This window comes from Pleurodeles waltl, chromosome 8 (genome assembly GCF_031143425.1).
Source record: "Pleurodeles waltl isolate 20211129_DDA chromosome 8, aPleWal1.hap1.20221129, whole genome shotgun sequence".
Lineage (NCBI taxonomy): Eukaryota > Metazoa > Chordata > Amphibia > Caudata > Salamandridae > Pleurodeles > Pleurodeles waltl.
In genome coordinates, this window is record NC_090447.1 from 1,380,118,627 (window position 1) to 1,380,143,173 (window position 24,547).

Sequence of the window (24,547 nt, forward strand, 5' to 3'; positions counted from 1 at the left end):
TGTTGGCTTTATATAGGTCAATTGGAACACCATCGGGCCCTGGCGCTTTCCCGGCTTTGCTTGTGTTTATAGCTTCTACTACCTCCTCTAAGGTAAACTGAGGTGATACTGCTAGGTGTCGATCTTCCTCAGGGTCTGGGACTTTTAGAAGGTCCAGAGGAACTCTGTCATTGGGTTGACAGTATATCTTAGAAAAGTACGTGATCCAGTCCTCTTCCGAGATAGCAATTTCCATTCTAGGGGTATTATTGTCCCCTAGAACGGGAGTATTTATTATTTTCCAGAAGAGGGCATTGTCTTTCGTCAGACTAGCTCTGTGTAGATTGTCCCATAACTTCCCTCTCAGAGCGAGTTTCCTCTTTTTTGTGGCTGTCTTGTATGCCAGTCTGCAGGTACGTATTTCGGTCTGACATCTTATGGGGGTACTTAGGGCTTTTTTTAGTCTTGTGTGCGCTTTCGTGCAATCGTGGTCAAACCAGCCGGTTTCCCTTTTCTTGCCCCCTGCCCCTCCTGTCCTAGACGTGAGGGCTTTTTTTACGGCGTAGGTTATCTGTTGGAAAGCACTTAGACATTGTCCTGGGGCCGTATCATCACTAAGGCAATCAAGGAACACTTGGGTATGTTCACGTAATATATCTTTTAATAATGCATGAGGGTCAGTCTGAATCCATCTCAGTATGTGACCATTACCCGGGGCTAGTACAATATCATTTACCATCGTTGCCTCTCTGGCTTTGGCCTGTGTGGCAGGGATTAATGAGAGTTCCAGGCTTTGAGGGAAATGGTCGCTTATTGCGATGTCGTGGATTATGTAATTAGTAAAATAGTGAACAAAATGTGTTGACATTAAAATATAGTCAATAACTGTATTTGCGCCCCTTCCATTAAAAGTTGGTTTGAGCTGTAGTTCTTTGGGAAGTAATTCATTTACAAGAGACAAATTATGTTTTTGGGCCACTGAATTCATTGCCTCTCCTTGAATGGTATGTGAAAAGTGCGGTCCTACGCCAGTGTCTTCGGTATCCCAACCACACACCTTTCCTGTGGGTTCCTTGCAAAGATGTACATTAAAGTCGCCCCCCCATATAATAAGAGTCTCACGTCTGTTGCTCGCACATATTTCCTCTAGGTCCTTACCCATCTCTGTTAAAATTTTGGGGACTTCTCTATGCGTTGCATTATTATAGAAGTTGATGAGTACTAGGTGCGTGTTCTGATCCAAATTGCATTCAATCATTTGATAATAGGTTTTTGTCATTTGCATTTTTGGGTTACGTAGCCAAGCCTTGTTTGAGATATATGTGCATAGGCCTTCCTTTGGCCTGCCGTGATTAGCCTGTACAGCTGGTGTATGGAATGTCTTGTACCCATTTATGTGGACTGGATTTAATGTCCAAGTCTCCTGAAGACAGATACAAGGAAAATCCCCGGTGAAATTCACCCAAAGCTCGTTATTGATCTTATTAGTTAGGCCTGCCACATTCCAGTACAGTATAGTTGTTCCCATATATTGATAGGGTTGGGGGTGCGCCTCCTCTATAGATGGTAAGGGTGGTGCATCATCTTGAGTATAGATTATTGGGGGGAGTTGGTTTCCCTGATTCAAACGGATGTCTATGATGTTCCTATCAAGTACCTTCTCGCGGAATACATCTCCCCTATTCTCGGTAGACCTTTCTTTATTTACATCCAGGGCAGGATCATATGGAAAATCTATCCTGTTCCTGTTTAGTCAGTCCAAATCTTCTAGCGTTGTAAGAGGTTGAAATCTATTACTAAGAGGATTGTGGTCCAGGGTGTTTGGTACTTGTTCATTTACGGGTTGTAGATTCCTAACATTGCGCCCCGGAGATCTTGGATAAAAGAAACCCAAGGGTAGCAGTGAAATTCCTTGGCAAGTGGGTTGTCTAGCACCTAATTTGTGGATGATACTATGCACCAAGTCTGGGGTCTTGAATGAAAGAACCACACAGTCTCCTTCCACTACTTTTTCCCTGTTTCCTATCCACTTGACTCTTCTTACCATTTTTATATCGTTAAATAGGACCCCCACCCCCCAGGACCCAAACGTGTTCCTATCCAATTCAGGGCCTTATTCCTCAATGCCGGCAACGTTTCCCGGTGTTGGTCACCTATAGGGGGAACATTTGTCAGGACCACAACGTATGGAGTTGCCTCCGGAGGAAGATGTAAATGGTCACTAGGTATGTATGTAGAGTTCGGGGGTCTTGTTTCAATAAAATGAGACCTTCCTTTGTCTGTTTGGGGCATATATGTCCTAGTTAGTGAGGGAGTATTGGGCAATGTGGAAACTTGTTTATGATTAGTAGTTGGTACTGGTGGGAATGATTGTATACTGGTTAGAGGCTTGTGAGTAGAGTGTATATGGCTAGTACTTGCTGATATGAATGGTACCTGTGGTTTAGTCAAGAGCTTTGGGAATGAGTGCGGGTCATTAACCTTATCTAGGGGTATGGATTGGGAATTTCGCTCGAAATTCGAATTTGGCAATATTAGGCTTGGGTTTTGTTTTGGGTCGTGTAAGGCCTCTGGGTGTAAGGACTTTACAAATCCCATGCCTGCCTCGACCCTGCACTCCACTACTTTTAAACGTTCCAACAGGGAATCCAGTTTGGCCCGAATGATGATTTCATGCTATTTATTAGGTCACAGAGGTTGGCTAGGAGGGATCTGGTAGTATCTACTGGTTTAATTGGAAGTTTCTTCCGAGATTACTTCCTTAGGGGCTTTCTATCGAGTGTGGGTACCGAATCATTCTTAAGAGATTTTTTAGGGGTGTTGTCTGCCTTCTCTGGCGCCGGCTTCCTTTGGCGTTTAGCTACAGGTGATAGATCATCTAATGAGAGAATTGAATCTGAGATATTTTGAATGCATCCATTTTTATCTGTTGCATCTCTGTTCAGTGCTTCATTATTACACCTTGTAGAATCATCAGTTATCACCACGTCCGTTGGAGATTGGGTGTTATGTTCTTTGGATGTCAGAATTTTCCCCTCTACATTAGCAATTTGTTCATCAATCATACCCATGACCCCTGAAATGTATTTTAAAATAGAGGTACTGTCTTTTAAGCTTGGGGGGTGACTCAATTTTGAGTGCTTCCTTTTCCCCATATTTTATGTGATGTCACTCTAAATCCGATATGAGGAAAATGGGGTATTTATATATAAGGTAAGTTATACTTAATTAATTGTGTGCACCAAAATAGCACCACCTCATCTAAGATAATTAAACGAATTGGCAGAAAGTAAAATGTATAAAAAACACTTTGCCGACAGGTAGCAATCTGTTTAAGTATAAGTTAGAATTTAAAAAAGAAAGAAGATAAAAGAAGGAAGAGATAAAGGATAAAAGAATAAATTGTCACTTGTTTGTCCCGCGTATGGTAGCTCCTGGATATTCCTACACTTGGTGCCCCACCGAGGCTGAAGGCGAATCCCAAGGTTTCCCAAAGAAGCCACTGGCCGGGTCAAGATGGACGATAGTTCCTTTGTCTTCTCAATTCCGGTTAGTATTTCTCTTTCCTTTATAAGCTAAGGCCCTCGGAAAGCAGATGAAAGAGGTGGGCCCAGCCCAGCCTCTTCCTGGCAATGACGGGCAAGGACGGGCCCGCCCTTGGCCCGGGCTTCGCCCGCGCGCGTCCCGCGCGGCGGGAGCGCGAAAGAAATTTAAAGGGCTCCTGCCCTCACTGCGTCCCCGGCTGCAAAGCGCTTCCCGCGACGGCGGGAGCGCGAAAGAAATTTAAAGGGCTCCTGCCCTCACTGCGTCCCCGGCTGCAAAGCGCTTCCCGCGACGGCGGGAGCGCAAAAGAAATTTAAAGGGCTCCTGCCCTCACTGCGTCCCCGGCTGCAAAGCGCTTCCCCATATTAAATACAACATCCTCCCATCTGTAAAATAAAAGTTCCAACCATGATCCAACATATCAAATATAACCTTAAAGTATCCCAGAAGCAGATCATAATACAAAATCCAGTAACTATTGTTAATAATCAAAGGGGTTACCAATACCATAGCTTCTTTTGTGATGTCAGGCAAAAAAGTACACAGGCTTTTATAAAAAGTGTAAATGACACACTGGACTAGAACGCACTGAAATATAAAGGTTTTCCATGGCCCCAACACTGATACTGAAGATGTTAATGTTGTCTGACTTCTCCCCAGAAATATGCCCAGAAAGGGATTTTGAGTCTGTTAATGCAGTAGGACTCCTGGAAGTTTGAGGAGGACTTGTGATTTGGTTAATATGATTTGGCAGGCACATAATCTCCTGACTAAATTTTACAAAGGCAACCTGAATCTTAGTATTGGTTTGAGCCATTTCCTGGACTAAATTCTCAGGAGGATCCCAGTCAAAACTATAGGCCTGGCAAACTGTCAAGCTTTGGGCAGTTATGAGTTCACTGAGAACGGAATGTAACATTTTGCTACAGTTTATGAGCACCCATCCCAAAGCATAAAAAGACGGGCTTCCATATGGTCAATTTCTGCATAACTGCGGACTCTGCAAATAGAGGAATGACTGTTTCGAGGAAGCTGATGTACTTAGCAAAAAGTTGGTTGCAAGAAGCTATCCCACAAACTAGAAAAATGCTCTCTAAAGAGTGCAGTATTCCCCATATGAATACCTACTAATCCCAAAGGAGAAAAGAGAAATTATAGGCTAATATATGTCATCATATTCTGAACCCAAAGTCACACTCTAACCAAGATGATCAGAAACAAATTGCCACTGATACAATCAGTTGGGCCTACTAATGATGCTCTCATGTCCTCTCTTAAAAAAGGAAAAAAGTGACGTATCTTTTAGTACTTGCAAACATACGACAGACAAAATCCAAAGATAGCTCCACTGTTTGGCACCTTAACAAACTAGATGGTCACTTTCGTTGTGGGAATTGTTAATATGCAACTTCACCACAAACTGTAAAGAAATGAATCATAGCACTATAACGCACACATTAAAGCAACAATCCAAGTATAAATCCAGTAACATAATTCACAGTATCTGATGTCCTTGCAAAGGTATTTACATTCTATAGTAACACAAGGTAAAAATCAGATTGTGCCAGCCTCAGAGCAGAATAATTTGCAAGGTTTTAACTGCTCCTCTGCTCTCCCATCATATTCAATGGAACCACTCTGAGAATGGACTCTGTCGGCAGGTCATTGAACAGGTGGTTATACCATAAAGAGGTGGTGACCTCCACGTGCTGCTGAGCGAAATAGAGATGGATATTAAAATGTGACAACATCTCTAATGGACATAACACTATGGTAGAATGCAACTCCATCATTTCAGCATAAGACTGGCTTCATTTACGGCTGCTGGTACATTTACAGTGTATTCATTTAAAGCCCCTGGGGCTCTATTGCACACCACTCACTCCTTTATATTAACTGTTACAGCAGGTATTGCGCATTGGCTATTGGTAATTCTATTGATGATGATCTTCTTCCACGTAATAAAGAATAAGCATAATTGTAGGGCGTGCTTTGCAGCTCTGCTTGTTTCTTTTTCCATAGGGTTCACGTATTCCAAATAGCTTTCAATGGAGTTCTCATGCTCCATTTAGTTGCAAAATATTTTTTGTTTGCGGCCGAAAAGTGTTTTGCTTTGTCAAGTAAGACGATTAGCTTTTTTCGGGCACTAGGCGCTGTCATGTCTGTAATTAATTGTTTAATTGTTAAGCGCTCAGCATGGTTGACAACATTGCCATATCTGTCACCTTGTTTCATCTGTCGTGTTGGGTAGTCGGTAACAGGGTTGTCTTTTTTTTGGTTGGGAAAAAACATATATTTGTTTATCTTCAGACTGCAAGTATGTGTCTGCCCTTTAACATCTACACCACTGTAAACCAGAGAATTCCTAGTTTGATTTGCTTATTGCTAGACTGGTAGTACATTGCTTGCCAAGAAGCTTTGGCAGGCCCACTGCACCTGTCTTATTTGCGATTCCTTAGCACATGTATGAAGCAATTCCTAAATGCGATTTTGGCATTTAGGAATCGCGATTTTGGCATTTAGGAATCGCTAATTACCACCAAGTTGTACTTGGTGGTAACCATGTGCAAAATTTTAAAATGCATTTGTACATGTAAAGCACACATGCCCTTTTGGTATGTGTGCACCTTACATGTCCCCAATTTTTTTTTTGGGGTGCAGCAGAGGGGGCCTTAGGCCCCCAGCACCCTGGGGTTTTGCATTTCCAAAATTGCGATTTCTGGTTAAGAAATCGCAATTTTGGAAATGCAAAAACTTTGCAGATATGGGCCAACAGGCCCATAGGTGCGAATGGGGACAGATTCTCTATTTGCGATTCGATAATAGCATTTGCGATTTTTAAGAAATCGCTATTACTGAATCGCAAAAATCATACATACCTTTTTGCATTTCTGAAATAGCGATTTCTTAAAAATCGCTATTTGAGAATCGCTAATCGGTTGTATGATACACCTGGCCCAACGTTCTTTTTTAGCGATGGAGAGAATCGTGACAGATACCGATACTCCTATTTTAATAAATGGTTTTATTAGCGTTTTGAATTTAATCGAAAACATGTCAATACAAATGCAAAAGATTACTCATTACATTCTTCAGTTTGAGTGTAAAGTAATGATGAGTCTTGGTGTTTATGGCATAATTTAGCTAGGCTAGCATACCCTCGGGTCCACCACTTCTCTCACCCTATTAGCTTCACCAATAAGTCATTATATTGAACTGGATGTTGCTTACATAGTGCTTCAGATTTTGGTCTGCTTGGAGGATCATCCCCTGATTTTGTAGAGGGGCCTTTCCAGTCGCATATGCCTATTTATTCCGTGGACCCAACCCTCGAAGAAGGGGTGATAGCCGCCCTCCACTCTTAGGCAGTACCCCACTATGCCGACACCTATCCTAGATTAAGCTTGCATTTGTCCTACCTATTAATCTTTAAGTCATCAAAGATACGTAAGAGAGCAGATTTAGGACAAAATGTCATAGGCCAATCGTCGACACTCCTTTCAAATGCATATTTGAATATGCTTGATTAAAAGTGACAGTCCTTTCTCGTTCAAGTGAAATATCTTAGAAATCGTTCACTGCTAAATAAATGTATTGCTTTGATTAGGTGCATATGCTCCCGAAAAACGTCCTTGATGTTGTGAGACCTTCCAGGTACGATGTTTTGGCAGATAGTGCACACAACAGCTAGAGTGGTTGCCAGTACCTGCAGAGCTAGATAGTGAATTTGCCTGCACCGCCACAAAGTTGTTTCGTTTAGAAATTGGGTGGATGCAATCAATGGCTACTGATTGACGGAAGTAGTTTTTTGAGGCTGGGAGTGCATAAAGGAAATGTTTGTGAGTTCGTACTTTGCCACCAAACAACTGTAAAATTGAGCTCAGTTAATTTGTATGTCGTGGCACATGCGGCAACGCAACTTCCATTGAATTATAATGAAAGTATTCCGGTTAAAATTACTTTTTGATTTTAGTTACATCCATAGGAAAAGAAAGACCTTTTGTGGGGTTTTATTTTGGCCCCTTCCCCTTGCATTTCGCCATTACACCTGATAAGTGTTCATTGTTCTTTCTCTACACATAATCATCTTAGTCTACACTGTGATTTTGGCAGTCACTGAGAACCATGACTTTTCCCATCAGGTTTGTGCAGCTAGTTAGGTGTGGCTGTGTGTTAGACCAGGCATTCTTGATGTGGTTTCCCCTAACTTTTTGCCCTCTGACCTCCTGTTTTTCTGACTTACTTTTGCTAACCTTTAGGAATTTGCGCACTTTACCCCTGCTGACCAGTGCTAAAGTGCAGGTGCATTGTCCTCTAAAACATGGTTACATTGGCTTCTCCACAATTGGCATATTTAATTTACTTGAAAGTCCCTAGTAAAGCGCACTACATATGCCCATGCCCTGTAAATTAAATGCTACTAGTGGACCTGCAACTGCAGCCCTAATTGTGCTGTCCACTATAGAAGCCTTTCCAACATGTCTCAGGCCTGCCACTGCTGAACCTGTGTGTGCAGTTTTAAGCTGCTATCTCGGACTGGCAAGCTACCCACTTGCCAGACCCAGACCTTCCTTTTTAGGTCCTGTGTGCAAGCGCTCTCACCTTTTGTAATATGTGTGCTTTTAACCACACCCATCACTATCACTTGCTCACGGGCTTACCTTTCAAAAATCCTTTGTTATCATAGGTAAATGCTTTACATTTGTCCCTCCTTTGGGCAGTTTTGTTACTGTCTTGTCCATCGAGCCTGTTACATGAATAACTGCATGTTTGCCGATACGTTTGACTGAGACCGAACTTCTTTCTCCTTTTGTCTCTCTCCTTTGCGCTCATGCTCATGAATTGGCTCGCTAATGTAAACTGTTTTACTTTTCATTTTCAATCAATCAATCAATCAGGGATTTATAAAGCGCACTACTCACCCGGTAGGGTCTCTAGGCGCTGGGGGGGGGGGGAGCTACTGGTCGAAAAGCCAAGTCTTGAGGTGTTTCCTGAATGATAGGTCTTGGGTCAGGCGGAGGTGGAGCGGTAAGGAGTTCCAGGTCTTGGCAGCAAGGTGAGAGAATAATCTTCCTCCGGCGGTCGTGCGACGGATGCGAGAAACATAGGTGAGGGTGCGGTTGGCAGAGCGAAGGTTGCGGGTTGGGGTGTGAAAGGTGAGTCTGTCGTTGAGGTAGGCAGGACCTGTGTTGTGGAGGGCCTTGTGTGCGTGGATGAGGATTTTGAAGGTGATCCTCTTTGATACTGGTAGCCAGTGTAGGTCTTTGAGGTGGGGTGAGATGTGGTCGCAGCGTGGGATGTCTAGAATGAGGTGGGCGGATGCGTTCTGGATTCTTTGAATCTTTGTTTGGAGTTTGTTTGTTATTCCTGCATATAGGGCGTTTCCGTAGTCCAATCGGCTACTGACCAAGGCGTGGGTGATGGTTTTCCTGGTGTCGATGGGAATCCTTTTGAAGATTTTGCGGAGCAGGCGGAGGGTGTTGTAGCAGGAAGAGTAGATGCCATTGACCTGCTGAGTCATGCTGAGTGTGGAATCCAAGATGAAGCCCAAGTTGCGTGCGTGGGTGGTGGGTGAGGGTGCGGATCCTAGGGAGGTGGGCCACCAGGAGTCGTTCCAAGCTGAAGGGTTGGTGCTGAAGATGAGTAATTCTGTCTTGTCTGCGTTTAACCTGAGGTGGCTTGATTCCATCCAGCTGGCGATGGCGTGGAGTCCGTTGTGGAGGTTGTCCTTTGCAGTAGTGGATTCTTTCGTGAGAGAGATGATGAGCTGAGTGTCGTCAGCGTAGGAGACTATGTTGATGTGGTATGTTTGTGCGATATCGGCGAGGGGGGCCATGTACACGTTGAAAAGTGTGGGGCTGAGCGAAGATCCTTGAGGGACGCCGCTGGTGATTCCGGAGGCTTCTGACAAGAACGGCGGGAGGCAGGCTCTCTGGGTCCTGCCCGTGAGAAATGACGAGATCCAGTCCAGTGCTTTGTTGTGGATTCCAGCGTTGTGGAGGCGTGTGCGGAGAGTGTGATGACATACCGTGTCGAAAGCTGCGGAGAGGTCCAGGAGGATGAGTGCTGCTGTTTCTCCTTCGTCGAGCATGGTCCTGATGTTATCTGTGGCAGCAATGAGTGCAGTCTCGGTGCTGTGGTTTTTGCGGAATCCGGTTTGGGAAGTGTTGAGTGCCTTGCTGTCTTGCAGGAACCAGTATAGTTGATTGTTTGCGATTTTTTCGATGACCTTGGCTGGGAAGGGGAGGAGGGAGAACGGTCTGTAGTTCTTGGGGTCGTCAGGGTCTGCCTTTGGTTTCTTTAGCAAGGCATTGGTTTCTGCGTGCTTCCATCTCTCTGGGAAGGTGGCTGATTCAAAGGAACTTTTTTAGCTTTGTTGAAGATATGGTGTGGGCAGGGGTCCGATGGTGATCCGGAGTGGATGGAAGCCATGGTGCTGGTGGTGTCTTCTGTGTTGACAGGGGTCCAGGTGTGGAGGAGGTGGCTGTTGCTTGGAGCGTAGGGTTCGAGGGTGTTTGTAGTTAGCTGGTGGGTCTGGGAGTTGAAGCTGTTGTGGATTTCTTCTATCTTTCGACGGAAGTGGTTTGCGAGTGAGTTGCAGAGCTCCTGTGATGGTGGGGGTTCGTTGGAGCAGGCCCTGGGGGTGGAGAGCTCTTTAATAATGCCGAAGAGCTCTTTGCTGTTGTGAGCGTTGGTGTCTATGCGGTTTTTGAAGTAGGTCCTTTTGGCGGTACGGATCAGTTGGTGATGTCTGCGTAGGGCATCCTTGAAGGCGATGCTATTGGAGCTGGTAGGGTCACAGTGCCAGGTTTTTTCCATTCTGCAGCATAGACATTTGGATTCCTGTAGATCTGGGGTGATCCAGCTGTCCTTGATTCTGTGGGGGGTGTTTAGGTGTTTGAGCGGTGCAAGGGTGTTGGCGCAGTCTTCTATCCAGTGGTGCAGGTTGGTGGCGGCTGTGTTGGGGTCCGAGGCCCCGGGGGGAGGGTTTGGGCGAGGGTGGAGATCAGTTGGTCTGTGGATATTTTGCTCCAGTTGCATCGGGGAGGTTGTGTGCGGTGGTGGTGAGTGACTGGTTTCTGGTAGGAGAAATGGATGCAACGGTGGTCTGTCCAGGGGAGTTCGGTGGTGTGGTTGAAGGAGACGTGGTTGCTGGTTGAGAAGATGGGATTGAGTGTGTGGCCTGCGCGGTGGGTCGGTGAAGTGACGAGTTGCTTGAGGCCGAGGTTGTCGATTAGGTTGGTGGTGTTGGAATTGTTGTTATTCTCCAGGTGGAAGTTCAGGTCGCCTAGGAGGATGTAGTCCATTGAGACAAGGGCTTGAGAGCTGATGGTGTCGGTGATGTCGTCGCAGAACTGTGGTCTAGGGCCAGGGAGTCTGTGGACAAGTGTTCCTCTGAGTGTGTTGTTGGCGTTTACGTAGATTGTGAAGTGGAGGTGCTCGGCGGACTTGATGATGTCGTCGCAGTTGGTGGAGACTCTTATGGTGTTTCTGTGGACTATGGCGATTCCTGCTCCTGGTTTGTTGTTGCGGTCTCTTCTGGTGACCTTGTAGTTATCTGGTATAGCTATTGCTATGTCTGGTTCTGAAGCAGGGTTCATCCAGGTTTCGGTGAGGAATGCGATGTCCGGCGAGTGTGTAGTCAGTAGGTCCCAGAGTTCAATTGCATGTTTGTGGACGGAACGGGTGTTCAGCAGCATTTTCAATGTATGAGGCAAAGAAAAGTCCAGTTAGGAATTTACAACCCTAATAACTCTAACTCAAGCAAATGCGAGACCCATTGCATTGCAAATGCTTGTTCACTATTGCAAGGGCTAGCTCTTCAATAGGATAGTATTGGGATTATCCTAAAACGCATTTTAGGTGTAATTTCCTATTTGGAAGAGATTGGTACCTGGAGTTTGGTGTCCCTGGACTCGCAATCTAAAATCACAATTCCCTTTGTGATGAATTAAAGGGTAGCAAATAGTACTAGAAATTTCTGTTTACTAGCTCGAGAATGACCTCCAGAGCTGTCCCGGTCAAATGAGGATGAAGTACACGTAATGTAAGTGATACCTATATCACAAAGGAAGGAAGAAATAATACTGCATGGACGAATCTGCGTGACTTCTTAACCGATTGTTTAAAGAGAAACATTGCAGTCTTGCTAGATAAATCCTGTGTTCAGTCCACAGCTCTGTCTGCTTAGCAACATGCAAAATTCACTATCTTATTTGATTCATGCAGTCCTTGAAGCAAGCATGCATACATTGTCTCAAAGAAGCTTTTGCAATCAGATTTTGTTTTAAGATGATATGGTCAAATATTACTTACCTGTGTATTTTTTCCTAGATTCTATACAAGGAAGGGTACTATACCTGGTTAAATGGATGAACTAACTTTATTACCTGGAGAATCCGTTAAAGACATGGGTAGGCGAATTTCTTGTTTCCCAGTTACTGAACACACAGCTTTCATTGTATATTGTGTACAGAATATATTCACTTATAATGTGCTATTGGGTCATATTGTCGAACATAGGTAAGTGTGAGTGTGCTATGGCGACCTACATTTTCTGTCATTTTAAGCGTCCTAATCAGTGCTTAATTTGTGCTTGTTGTTTCCAGTGCGGAGCACCGGCACTTATTTCTGAGGGCCGGCGCTTAGTTTTCTGTCTCAAGCATTTACTGCGAGCAAAAGACATGTGGGAAGGACGGAGGAAGAAAAAAACGAAAAAGCGTCAGAAAGGGGGAAAAGTAGGAAGTTGCAAGTGTGAGCTAAAGGGGCTTAGAGGGACTTTAAATGGATTGAAGACGCTCGAGGTGGCTTCAGGATTACGCTGCCTCAGTATTATGCTCGCACTTTTAATTGCAGCAGCCGCATGTTTAAGAGGAGAGCTTTGAGCACCTGCACCTTTTTATTTACAAATTAAGCACTGGTCCTAATGGATACAGATATACAAACACTTTGTATTCCATAACAAGTCAAGGATTCCATGAAAGTGGCCAAGTTGAAATCTATACAGTGGTACTATTAACACGACCAAAGATTATGTGGAATAAGAAATGAATGTTTAAATCTCCTAGAGATAAACGTATGACACAGAAAGTCGAAGTTAATCTTTCAGCCTTCGAAGGATCTCCGATTTGGCAGCAACAGCCCTTCAGTTCCAATGAATAGTTTAAAGTTCTTGAGCACTACTGAGCCGTACATTTCACATTGAAGAGACCATACACGATTAAAGAGTTAAAGAACACTTTGTTGTTGAAACTATGTATTTAAACTTAATTTTATTAGGCACAAGTAATTCAGCATTTCAAGTCGAACACTGCAAAGCAGGAAACAATAGACTGAATCTAAGACATCCGTTTTGAGATGTAGAAGATATGAAAGGTAGCAGTGGGTCGCAAGTGTGCCTCTATCCTCCTAGAAGGCAGTTAAAACAATCAAAATTGTGATGTAGCTCTTTGTCAGCAACGCAATCGGACTGGCTGCACTAATGCTGGCTGCACGCCTGGAAGGGTGTCCCATGCCGTAGAGCGCAGGGTTGTTGTGTTATGAAATATCTACTTGTCCAAGGGACGGAATGCTACAGCAATCTGCTTTCCCTGCATAAAAATCCACTTGTACCTTTTGATGCTATGCAGGGAGGTAATACGTTATGGGATTATATTTTTCAAAATGTTACAATAAACAAACCCAGATTATGTTTGTGGTCCAGGGCCTAGGTTGTTAAATGAGGATCATTGAGACTGCTTACAGTTTTGCCTTCTACACTTGAGCTCACCGAGCACATTTTTAGTCAAATCACTTCAACTCACTCTGCCTCAGTTCCCTTATTTGCCATTATTGTGAACATATACAATGTGCTAGTTAATTCACGATTTTCATTTTATAGGTAGATTCATTTTGCAAGGTTGTGGCAGAGTCAAATATTATGGGTCTAAATCTCAAAACTGTTTATGAGTAAGCTTGATTTATACGTGCAAAAGTTGGTTTTGCACTGATTAAAAGGACAAATGTGGATGATTTTTTTCTTTTGTGCTGGAACGGGTGAGAAGTGATCGTTCCTGAGCTTGAGTGCCTTTTGAGTATGTGCGCAGATACCAGTTTACATGTTTAACAACATTCACCAAATTCTCTCCATCCCATTCACACCTTAGAAAATGTTGCACATTCTCTAACTTCAGTTATAAGTGTTGAACATTTTTCAGGGTGCGAAGGGACTCCCCACTCTAAACAATAGGATGTGGGTGGAGGGAAAGGTTTCTCTGCATGGAGTGATACAGGTTCCTGCACGAGAAAAAAAGAAAGCAACATTTAAACAGAGAAATTAGCATTTTCTATGCAGCTCTTCGAATGAGGACGTGTGTGTGTGTGTGTGTGTGTATAGATGCTTCTGCAAACATGCAATTCACAAAGGCTTGATAGGAAATGGTTTATATGCCTACTTCTGTAAACTGTTGTGAATTCCTGCGAATCGTAAATCTGCATCAGTGCAAGGCCATAGGAATGTAAGTGTGTGCTTGTCTGAGTTTCTTTAAGAATGGGGTCCTAAATTATTATTTATATTGTTTCAAATAGGGTCTGAAGTTGGCAGAGGTATACACCCTTGTCCAAGTAGGGAGCACAGTCTTAGTCAGGGTAAGTCACAACACAATCCAACTTATCCTGTGCTCACCTCCCGCAGCTGGGCACTGAGTAGTCAGGCTTAACTTAGAAGGCAATGTGTAAAGCATTTGTGCAGACCATATACAATAACAGAGTGAAAACACCACAAAAAGACACCACACAGGTTTACAAAAATAGAGAATATTTATCTGAATAAATTACTGTTGAAACAATGAAACTCCAATGTACAAAAGCCAAGTTATGAATTTTTAAAGATTTAATCCAACTAAAGTACCTAGAAAACACAATAGCTCCAACTGGGGCTATCATGGCGTCGTTGACGGAGTTGTTCCCAACAATCCAACACCACTGGTGCCAGTCACAGAGTCACACGGACCCCCAGGAACAGTACCTTTTGAAAACAAAGAACAAGGACTTTGCACGGAGTCAGAAAGAGGTGTAGCTGGAGTCATTGCGGCGTCAGTCCCTTACGGCTTCTGAGGAAAGAGGTGTCGGTTCCGCACTGCGAAGCAGGTGGAGGTGAGGCGTTGGTTCCATCCGGATGCAAGGGGAGATGATGCTGCATTCGTCGCGATGCATCGATTCCTTGTGACCCGGCGGGGTCACTAGTCCCGGTCTATCAGGACGTGAAGTGTCAACTTTGCAGTTTCGCGATGATCCTGAGTAACGTCAGCGGATTCACTGCAACATCGGACTTGCGTTGCAGGCCCTGGTCTTTGCGTGCAGTGAAGTCCACGGACTGGAAACAGGCTGCGGCGTCGCTGAAGTCGTTCCAGAGTTGCTTTAGTCGTAAAGTAGCAAAAAGCTAGCAGTTGAAGTCTTTGCTGTACCTTAGACTTCAGAATAGATGCAAGCTCAATCCAAGCCCTTGGAGAGCACTTTTGCTCCTTCCAGCACAGTCCGAGGCCAGCAGAGCAGCAGGACAACAGCAGGGCAGCAGTCCTTCTCAGCAAAGCAGCCCAGAGGGTCCTTTGGGAAGCCAGGGAGGTCTTCTGATAGAGTGCAGGTGCAGTTCCTCAAGTGTCTGAGTTGGTGGGGTCAGAGACCCAGTTTATGTACTCCAAAAATGCCTTTGAAGTGGGGGAGACTTCAAAGAGTGGTTTTGAAGTGCACAAGTTCCCCTTTCAGCCCAGTCCTGTCTGCCAGAGTCCCTGTGAGGGGTTATAAGTCCTTTGTCTAAGGGCAGGCCACTTGCCTTTGAAATGTAAGTTTCAGGCCCTCCACCCTTCATGCCAAGGAAGACCCATTCAGAATGCAGATGTGACTGATTGTCCTGTGTTAGTGGTTGTCTGGGTGAAATGCACAAGGGAGCTGTCAACCAGCACAGACCAGACGTTGATTGGAGACATGCTGTAAGGCACAGATGGTTTTAAGTGCAGAAAAATGCCTACTTTCTAAAAGTGGCATTTCTAAAATAGTAATATAAATCCAGCCTCACAAATAAGTAGGATTTTATATTACCATTCTGACCATGATAAATATGATCTGGTTATCCCTTTCCGATCAGAATCTATCACTCACAAAGTATATGAGGGCAGTCCAAATGCTACTTTATGAAAGGAGCAGGCCTCACAGTAGTGGAAAACGAATTTAGGAGTTTTTTCCCCACCAGGACATATAAACCACATATGTACATGTCCTGCCTTTTACCTACATAGAACCCTGCGCTATGGGTTACCTAGGGCCTTCCTTAGGGGTGACCTATATCTAGACAAATGGGAGTTTAAGGCTTGGCAAGTACTTTTAAATGCCATGCCGAAGTGGCAGTGAAACTGCACACACAGTTCTTGCAATGGCAGGCCTGCGGCATGGTTAAGGGGCTACTTATGTGGGTGGCACAATCAGTGCTGCAGGCTCCCTAGTAGCATTTAATTTTCAGGCCCTGGGCACATGTAGTTCACTTTACTAGGGACTTATAAGTAAATCAGATATGCCAATTGGGTATGAGACAATGTTACCATGTTTAAGGGAGAGTGCATATGCACTTTAGCACTGGTTAGCAGTGGTAAAGTGCACAGAGTCCTGAAACCAGCAAAAACAGTGTCAGAAAAGTGGAGGGAGGCAGGCATAAAGTTGGGGATGACCACCCTCAGGCTGTCAGGTCTAACATGTGCCCCTCCCCCCCCCATCTGAAAGTGGGGAGAGCTACCCAACCCCCTGGGAGCTCTCATCACTAAGGTGGAAGAATCTGGAGAGACCATCAGCATTGGCATTGTCAGTCCCTGGGCGATGCTCCACCGCAAAGTCCATTCCCTGTAGGGTGATTGACCACCTCAAGAGTTTAGGATTTTCACCCCTCATCTACATGAGCCATTTGAGAGGCCTCTGGTCTGTCTGAACCCGGAGGTGAGTCCCAAACAGGTATGGTCTCCGCTTCTTCAGTGCCCGGACCACAGCAAATGCTTCTCTTTCTATGGCACTCCACCTCTGTTCCCAAGGTAATAACCTCCTACTAATGAAGGCTACTGGCAGGTCTAGGTCCTCCTCATTCAGCTGTGCTAAGAACGCTCCTATGCCATGCTCTGAAGCGTCTGTCTGCACGATGAACTCCTTGGAGTAATCAGGGGTCCAGAGAATGGGTGCATTGCACACTGCTTCCTTGAGAGAATCAAAGGCTTTCTGACAAGCCTCTGTCCATATCACCAACCTAGGCTGCTTTTAAGAAGTCAGCTCAGTTAAGGGGGCCACTATGGTGCCATAGCCCTTAACAAATCTGCAGTAGTAACCACTGAGGCGTAAGAAGGCTTTCACCTCTGTCTGAGTTCTAGGTAGTTGGCTGGCCATGATTGTCTCAGTCTTGGCCAGGAGGGGCTGCACCTTGCCACCAGCTACCAGGTGTCCCAAGTTCACCACGGAACCCTGCCCAATCTGGCAATTACTAGCCTTGATTGTGAGGCCTGCCTGTTGCAGGGCCTGGAGTACCTCTTGGAGGCGGAGCAGGTGTTCCTCCCAGCTGGCACTGTAGACGGCAATGTCAACTAGATAGACGGCACAGAAAGCATCCTTACCAGCCAGGACCCGGATAACCAACCGTTGAAAGGTAGCGGGGGCATTTTTCAAGCCAAAGGGCATTACCCGGAACTGGTAATGTCACTCAGGTGTTGAAAATGCAGATCTCTCTATAGCTTTCTGCCAATACTCTGATGTCAAATCAAAAGTACTGAGGAATTTGGCAGTGCCTAGCCTGTCAGTGAGCTCATCAGATTGGGGGATGGGGTGAGCGTCAGTCTTAGTGACGGAATTGAGACCCTAGTAATCCACGCAGAACCGAAGTTCTGGCTTGGCACCTAGTGGGGCAGCCTTTGGTACCAGCACCAAAGGGCTGGATCAGGGGCTGCTGGATGTCTCAATTACCCCTAGAGCTAGCATTTTGGCAGCTTCATCTTTGATACTGGCCTTTACCCTGTATGACAACCTGTAAATGTTATTCTTTACAGGAGGACTGTCTCCCGTGTCAATATCATGGACACACAGGTGTGTGAGTTGAGGACAAACAGAGAGGACTGTTCCAATAACTGGTAACAGTCACCTTGCTGGTCCAGGGTCAGGGAGTCGGAGTGATTGACACCCTCCACTGACCCATCACCTCCTGTGCAGAGAGGAGGTCGGGGAGTGGTTCACTCTCCTCCTCCACACCCTCATCTGTCACCAGAAGCATGTTGACTTCAGACCTCTCAAAATGAGGCACATGGAGCACCCTTAGGAGACTTGTAGGGAACTGGAGGTCCAATAAGTGGCCTCACCCTTGCGCTCCTTGATCTCATACGGGGCAGTCCAGCGATCCTGGAGAGCTTTAGGCTCTACTGGCTCCATAACCCATACTTTGTCGCCAGGTTGAAACTCCACCAGGGTGGCCTTCTGGTCGTACCAGTGTTTCATAACCTCTTGACTGGCCTCGAGGTTGCTCTTGGCCTTTTTCCAGAAGCAGTGCATCTGGTTGTGGAGGGCCACCATGTAGCTGACCACATCCTGGGGGGGTTTCTTAGGAGCTCTTTCCTGCCCCTCTGTGACAATGCTTAGGGGTCCCCTGACAGGGTACCCATAGAGAAGCTCAAAGGGACTGAACACTACTCCCTTCTGGGATACCTCGCTATAAGCAAAGAGAAGGAATGTCAAGAGGACATCCCACTTATGCCTCATTGCCTCAGGCAGGCCTGTAATCATGCCCTTCAAGGTCTTGTTGAATCTGTCTATGAGACCATTGGATTGAGGATAATGGGTTGAGGTGAACTTGTAGGTCACCCCACATGGATCCCAAATGGACTTTATGTATGCAGACATGAAGTTAGTGCCTCTGTCAGACACGTTCTCCTTTGGAAATCCCACACGGGCAAAGATCCCCATCACAGTTCTGGTCACCACTGGTGTAGTCACCATCCTCAGAGGGATTGCCTCTGGGTAGCATGGTCCACCAAAACCAGAATAAACCTGCTGCATAGGGCAGTTTTGAGGTCCAGTGGACCAATGATGTTGATGCCCACCCTTTCAAAGGGGGTGTCAACGAGGGTAAGTGGGATCAGGGGAGCCTTGAGCTTTTTTCCCTGTCTTGCCACTGGCCTGACAGGTGGTACAGGACCTACAGAATGCATCTGAGGCGGTCTGCATTCTGGGACAATAAAAATGGGTGACGAGCCTGGCAAAGGTCTTGTCTTGCCCTAAATGTCCTGCCAGGGGTATGTCATGAGCCAGGCCCACTAGGAAGGCCTGGAAACACCGGGGGACCACAAGCACACATGCTACCCCAGTAACCAGAACTTAGGCTCACTGTAAAGGAGATCATTCTCCCAGTAGATAAGGTGATCCCCAGAGGCTTCACTTGCTGCTTGAGCTGAGGCCTGTTGCCTCAAGCCCTCAAGAGTGGGATACTCTTTCTGGGCCTTGCAGGATTCCTCCCTGGTTGGCCCTCCCTCAACTTGCCAGCCAGCAAGCTCAGGTAGGTCTTCCAGGGCGCCAATGTCTTCCCTGGTTGGCTCGGGGCCTCCTCCTTAGTGACCCCCGTCAACTTGCACCGTGGGAAGTTCTGGGACTGGTTCCCCCACCCCTTGCCCCTCTCCTTGGCAGCTGTCTAGGCCATTCTTCCAGGCTCCAGACGCCCTTGACTTTCCTCCTGGGCAGCCATGGACCTTGTGGTCATGCAGACCCACTCAGGCAATCCCATCATCTCCAAATGAAACCTTAGCTCTACCTCCCTCGAGGTAGTGTGCTTAAGGTCATTGCCTAATAGGCAATCTACAGGCATGGCAGGACTTACAGCTACTTTCAGAGTACCTGTGAATCCCCCTGCCCCACTGAAAGGGAACCAGAGCCACTGGTAGATGCTTGCACGATTGTCGGCGACTATGACTTGGTGGAATGTGTTCGGCAGGACCTGCTCTGCTGACACTAGCTGATCCCTGACAGTGATCATACTGTCTCCTGTGTCACACAGAGCCTCCACCCGTTGCCCTTTAATGGTAACCTACTGCCTATACATGTAAGTATTAGCAGGCATGTGGACTTTTGGCACCATCTCTGCATCCCCCAGGGACACTAGGGTTACCTCTGTCTGTTCCCCAAATCTAACTGGGACTACCTCCTTCCCCAGAACTACACTAGCCAACCCAGGTGTCTGCCCACCAGTGGGGGGGCTGTGCCTTCTTTGTACATTTGGAGTCTCCCTCAGAGTGACAATACTTGTAGCACTCTGCACATTGGGGTACAAACCTCCTTTGTCTCATGGTCAAAGAACCCTTTCTTTTTAGGATCAGACTGGGACTGGTTACCAGTATTCCCTTGGGAATTAGTTTGGGGGCTTTTAGAGAACTCCATATTTTTAACCCCCCCCCCTTTCTTCTGCTGGGAACCCTTGCCACCTTTGTGGGTATCCCCCAGATGCTTTTTTAGACACTCTGGTGCTAGCCTAGAGGTCCACCTCCTAGGAGGGCTTCCTGGGACCAGTCAGCTTACTGTCAACTAGGTGATGGCGTAACTCTAAGGCAAATACTGAGCATATGTTCTCTCAGGATCAAATTGTACAACCCCATGTAATCACTGACTTTACTTCCCGCACCCAGCCATTCAGTGCCTTACTGGAAAAATAAATAAAGTCTAACCAGGATTGGGTGAGGAGCTTGCTACTGTCCCTGAATCTTTGGCGATACTTTTCAGGGGTCAGTCTAAATTTGGCAATTAAAATGGCCTTCATAGGGGCATTCTTGGCCTGGTCCCCAACCTCTAGTTTAAGAAGTATGTCCCTCCCAAGTGTTGGCACGTGTTTCCACAAGCCCGCCTCCCCATTGCTCTTCAGGAATCCCATGTGCCCTTATTGCAACTTCATAAGCAGAAATCACTTATCAGTGTCATCTCCACGACATAACTTGGCACCAAATCCTTAGGCATACAAACCTTTTTATCTCCAGCAGGTCCTGTATATATGCTGCCACCATCACTGCTGGATTCAGACAGCCTAGACTTGAGCTCCAGCTATTTTACACTCCGTTAATGAGCTAGAAGTAGTTTCTTTTCTGCCAAGGTTCTTTCAGCCTTCCTCTCCTGTGCCTCCATTTGTAATCTGTCCAACTGCAGCCTGAATTCTCTCTCCTCTCTCCTTTCCTCTACGATCAGGCCGTGATATGAGACACTGCTCAGGGGGCACAAATCTAAGGGTGTCACCACCCACTACTGTTGGTAGATCCTCGGGATGGCCATCCACTTGCTCTCCCAACTCATCATGCTCTTGTGAGTGGGGTTCTGCCCAGGCCCTCAGCACCTTTTGGTACTCCTCCTTCTTGGAGGCTCGACAGGTAGGTACCCTCCTCCTTTTGCAGAAACCCTTCAGCTGGTTAACAGTATATGCCTCCAGCTTGGCTAGGTCAAACTCTCCAACTCCACTTGTGGACCCAGCCAGAAACATGATGTATAGGATACTGATTAAAAATATGAAGCAGAAAAAATTGCCAGAAACAAATCCGATTGATCTTTGACTCTGGGTGGGTAGTGTACACGTAACTAGTGTATGGCACTGCACAAACACAAGTCCTATCCTCATCGTTGATCACCAATGTTAGAAATGGGGTCTCTAGTTGGCAGAGGTATACATGCATGTCCCAGTAGGGACCACAGTCTTAGTCAGGGTAAGTCACATCACAATCCAAATTATCCTGTGCCCACTCTCCGGTAGCTTGGCACTGAGCAGTCAGGCTTAACTTAGAAGGCAATGTGTAAAGTATTTGTGCAGAGCTTATTCAATAACACAGTGAAAACACTAAAAAAAGACACCACAGAGATTTAGAAAAATAGAGAATATTTATCTGAATAAAATACTGTTGGAATGTTGAAAATCCAATTTACACAAGCCAAGTGTAGGACGTTGGCTCTGTATATACTATCTCAAAGTGAGAGATAGTGTTCACAGAGTCCAAGGGTTCCCCTTAGAGGTAAATAGTGGCAAAATTAGATAATACTAATGCTCTATTTTGTGGTAATGTGGTCGAGCAGTAGGCGTGTCAGAGGGTAGTGTTAAGCATTTGTTGTACACACACAGGCAATAAATGAGGAACACACACTCAAAGACTTAACTCCAGGCCAATAGGTTTTATATAGAAAAATATATTTTCTTGGTTTATTTTAGAACCACAAGATTTGAGGTAAGTACGTAAAATGCAAGGTACTTCACACAGGTAAGTATAGAACTTTGATTTAAAACAGTAGTACACACAGTTTTGGTTAAAATGGCAATACACTATTTTAAAAGTGGACACAGTGCAAAAATCGACAGTTCCTTGGGGAGGTAAGTTTGGTTAATTTTTGCAGGTAAGTAAAGCACTTACGCAGTCAGTCTCCAGGGCATAGGCAGCCCACCGTTGGGGTTTCAAGGCAACCCCAAAGCCACAGCACCAGCAACACAGGGCCGGCCAGGTGCAGAGGTCAAAGGAGGGCCCAAAACACATAGGCGCCTATGAAGAACAGGGGTGCTGCGGTCCTAGTTTGCTTACAGTTAAGTACCTGCGTCCTTGGGGAACAGACCAGGGGGGGTTTTGTAGAGCACTTGGGAGGACACACACAAGCCCACAAAACACACCCTCAGCGGCACAGGGGTGGCTGGGTGCAGTAGGCAAAGTAGGCGTCGGGTTTGCTATAGAAAGCAATGGAGGGACCCGGGGGTCACTTAGGCGATGCAGGAAGGCCACAGGGGGGCTTCTCAGGCCTGCCACTGACTGGGCTAGGATGAAGGCCACCTGCTGGTGACTCCTACACTGGTAGGTGGTTCCTCTCGGTCCTGGGGGCTGCGGGTGCAGTGCTTGGTCTAGGCGTCTGGTTCCTTTATTACCAGGCAGTCGCGTTCAGGGGAAGCCTCTGGATCATCTCTGCAGGCGTCGCTGTAGGGGTGCTGGGGGTGTCCACGTCGTTGGAGTCGCCTGGGAGTCTTCTCCGCGGTGTTGGTTGTTCTGGACTCGAGACAGGGGCATCGGGTGCAGAGTGTGAAGACTCACGCTTCTGGTGGGAAGTGAGGGTCTCTTTAAAAGTTGTTTCAAAGTTGCAAAGTTGTTGCAGTTTCTGAACAGTTCTGCTGTTCTCTGGAGTTTCTTGGTCCTTTTGGTGCAGGGCAGACCTCCGAGTCCTCAGAGGTAGCTGGTCCCGCTGGATGCGCCGCTGTGCAGGTGCTTTGAGTCTGGAGACAGGCCGGTAGGGCTGGAGCCAAGTCAGTTGGTGTCTCCATCGTCTCTGCAGGTCTTTCAGGTCAGCAGTCTGTGACGGGGCGTCTTCTGTTGAAGCCGCCCTCGGTACCCCGGGGGCACACATCTGTGTGCGGGAGGCCCTGGGTAGCCTTCCAATGATGAACATGCCAACCCGGAAGCACTTCTGACGACGGTCGGCAGGACAACGGACGTCCGTCCATCAGGGCTTTTTATGGAACCCCTCCATTATTCAGGAGGGCAACGACCGGAACAGGACTACGTCTCCTGGAGATCTGCCGATGCCGGTAAAGACGAGGATTGTGACCAGTGGGGAACGCGGAGAGCCAGGAACCAGGAGGAAGCCTGCGTTGAAGCCAACCACGTTCTGGAGAGCGTGGCCATACCAAGTACAGGAAGCGGGTAGATAGTAGGATAGTTTGGGATGGGATAGGTTTTCTGTTTCGTTATTTTTTTTATTTAGAGCATTTGGGGGGTTTCTTTTGTATGAAGACTTTGGGATTCGGGCATGGCATTCGAATTACGAAACAAGCACCCACAAACCCCGTGCTTGCCCTTTGAGGCTACAACAGTGTTAAGAAATTGTTGGTTTTTTTTCTTCTCTTTCTCCGTTCACTTCACTTATTTTATTGTTGAGTACTCGTGGGTGGGACAACACCCTGAACTCGACTTACTTGTCAAGGAAGCCTGGTACATTATTGGTTATTGGTACTTATTCCCCATTCAATAGGTCTGAGATCAGGTAGTATAGAGCGCCTTTATTGTGTTCTGAAAAGCCTCAAGTAACTTCTAGATACAATAAGCAAAACATAGTGATAAATCTCTAAGAGAAAAGAGGAGAAAGTCCTGTAAACAGACAGAGCGAGAAAGGAAGACAGAGAGAAAAGATGAGAAGAAGATAAGAAGAAATGCATGAAGGGCAGAGGGACAATAAGAAGAAAGAATTAGAAAGAGATACTAGCAACAGGAAAGAAAAGAGGAGAGAAGAAAAGAAAGGTGTCTGACAAACGACAGAAGGGAAAAGAGAAAACAGAGGGGAAAAAAAGAAAGGGGAAGGGTAAATAGAGAGACTAAGGAGAGCCTACTTACCCAATACCTGTGTTCTTTCCTTTACATGCTCCTCCTGAGTGGACCCTGGGAAACGAAAGAAAGACAAGAGCACAAGCGTGAAAACCCAAAGAGAAGACCGAGAGAAGGAAGAAAACAAAAGACTGTCAACAACGTTTTGGTTATTTTGTTTTTCAACAAACCCACTATTGACTTATGAGCACACAATAAAACTCTTGTGACAATACGTTTGGGTCCCTCCATTTTCTGACGCCTCACTTTACAGTGGTGTCAGAAGTAGGATTTTGTTGGACGGCAGGTCCAAATCCCACCAACCTTCTACCAGGCCCGGAAATGGAGGACAAGCCCTCCTTAGCGGACATGATTGCGCTGCTGGCAGAGGGACAGAGGTACCTTCAATTGGTATGGGAGGAGCAGATCCGGGAAGCCCGGGAAGAACAAGAGTCTCTCCAAACGGCCCTAAAGAGTCAGGCAACTATCATGGCCAACAACCAATTGGTTCATGAGACGGCCCTGGGAAAACTGACGGATACTATTGCCCACAGTAAAGTGCATCCAAATGTGCCCAGCAGCGTGTTTAAAAAATACCAGGAATCTGACGACCCAGATTCTTTCTTTACCAACTTCGAGCGGGTCACCAGCTCCGCTAATTGGCCAACTGAGAAATG

At 46.2% G+C, this 24,547-nt stretch overlaps 1 protein-coding gene across 3 annotated transcripts in view; it reads left to right on the plus strand.

Moving 5' to 3' along the window:
* Nucleotides 1-24,547, plus strand: part of MTMR2 (myotubularin related protein 2) — a 345,983-nt gene that overhangs the window by 39,223 nt on the left and 282,213 nt on the right. For 2 of the 3 annotated variants that reach the window (XM_069202398.1, XM_069202399.1), the window contains exon 2: nt 11,857-11,936. In XM_069202398.1, coding sequence (XP_069058499.1) covers nt 11,891-11,936 — 46 coding nt within the window. In that variant the 5' untranslated portion in view covers nt 11,857-11,890. Of the gene's footprint in view, nt 1-3,441; nt 3,529-11,856; nt 11,937-24,547 lie in introns of those variants that run through there. The other variant, XM_069202400.1, reaches the window with a different exon arrangement.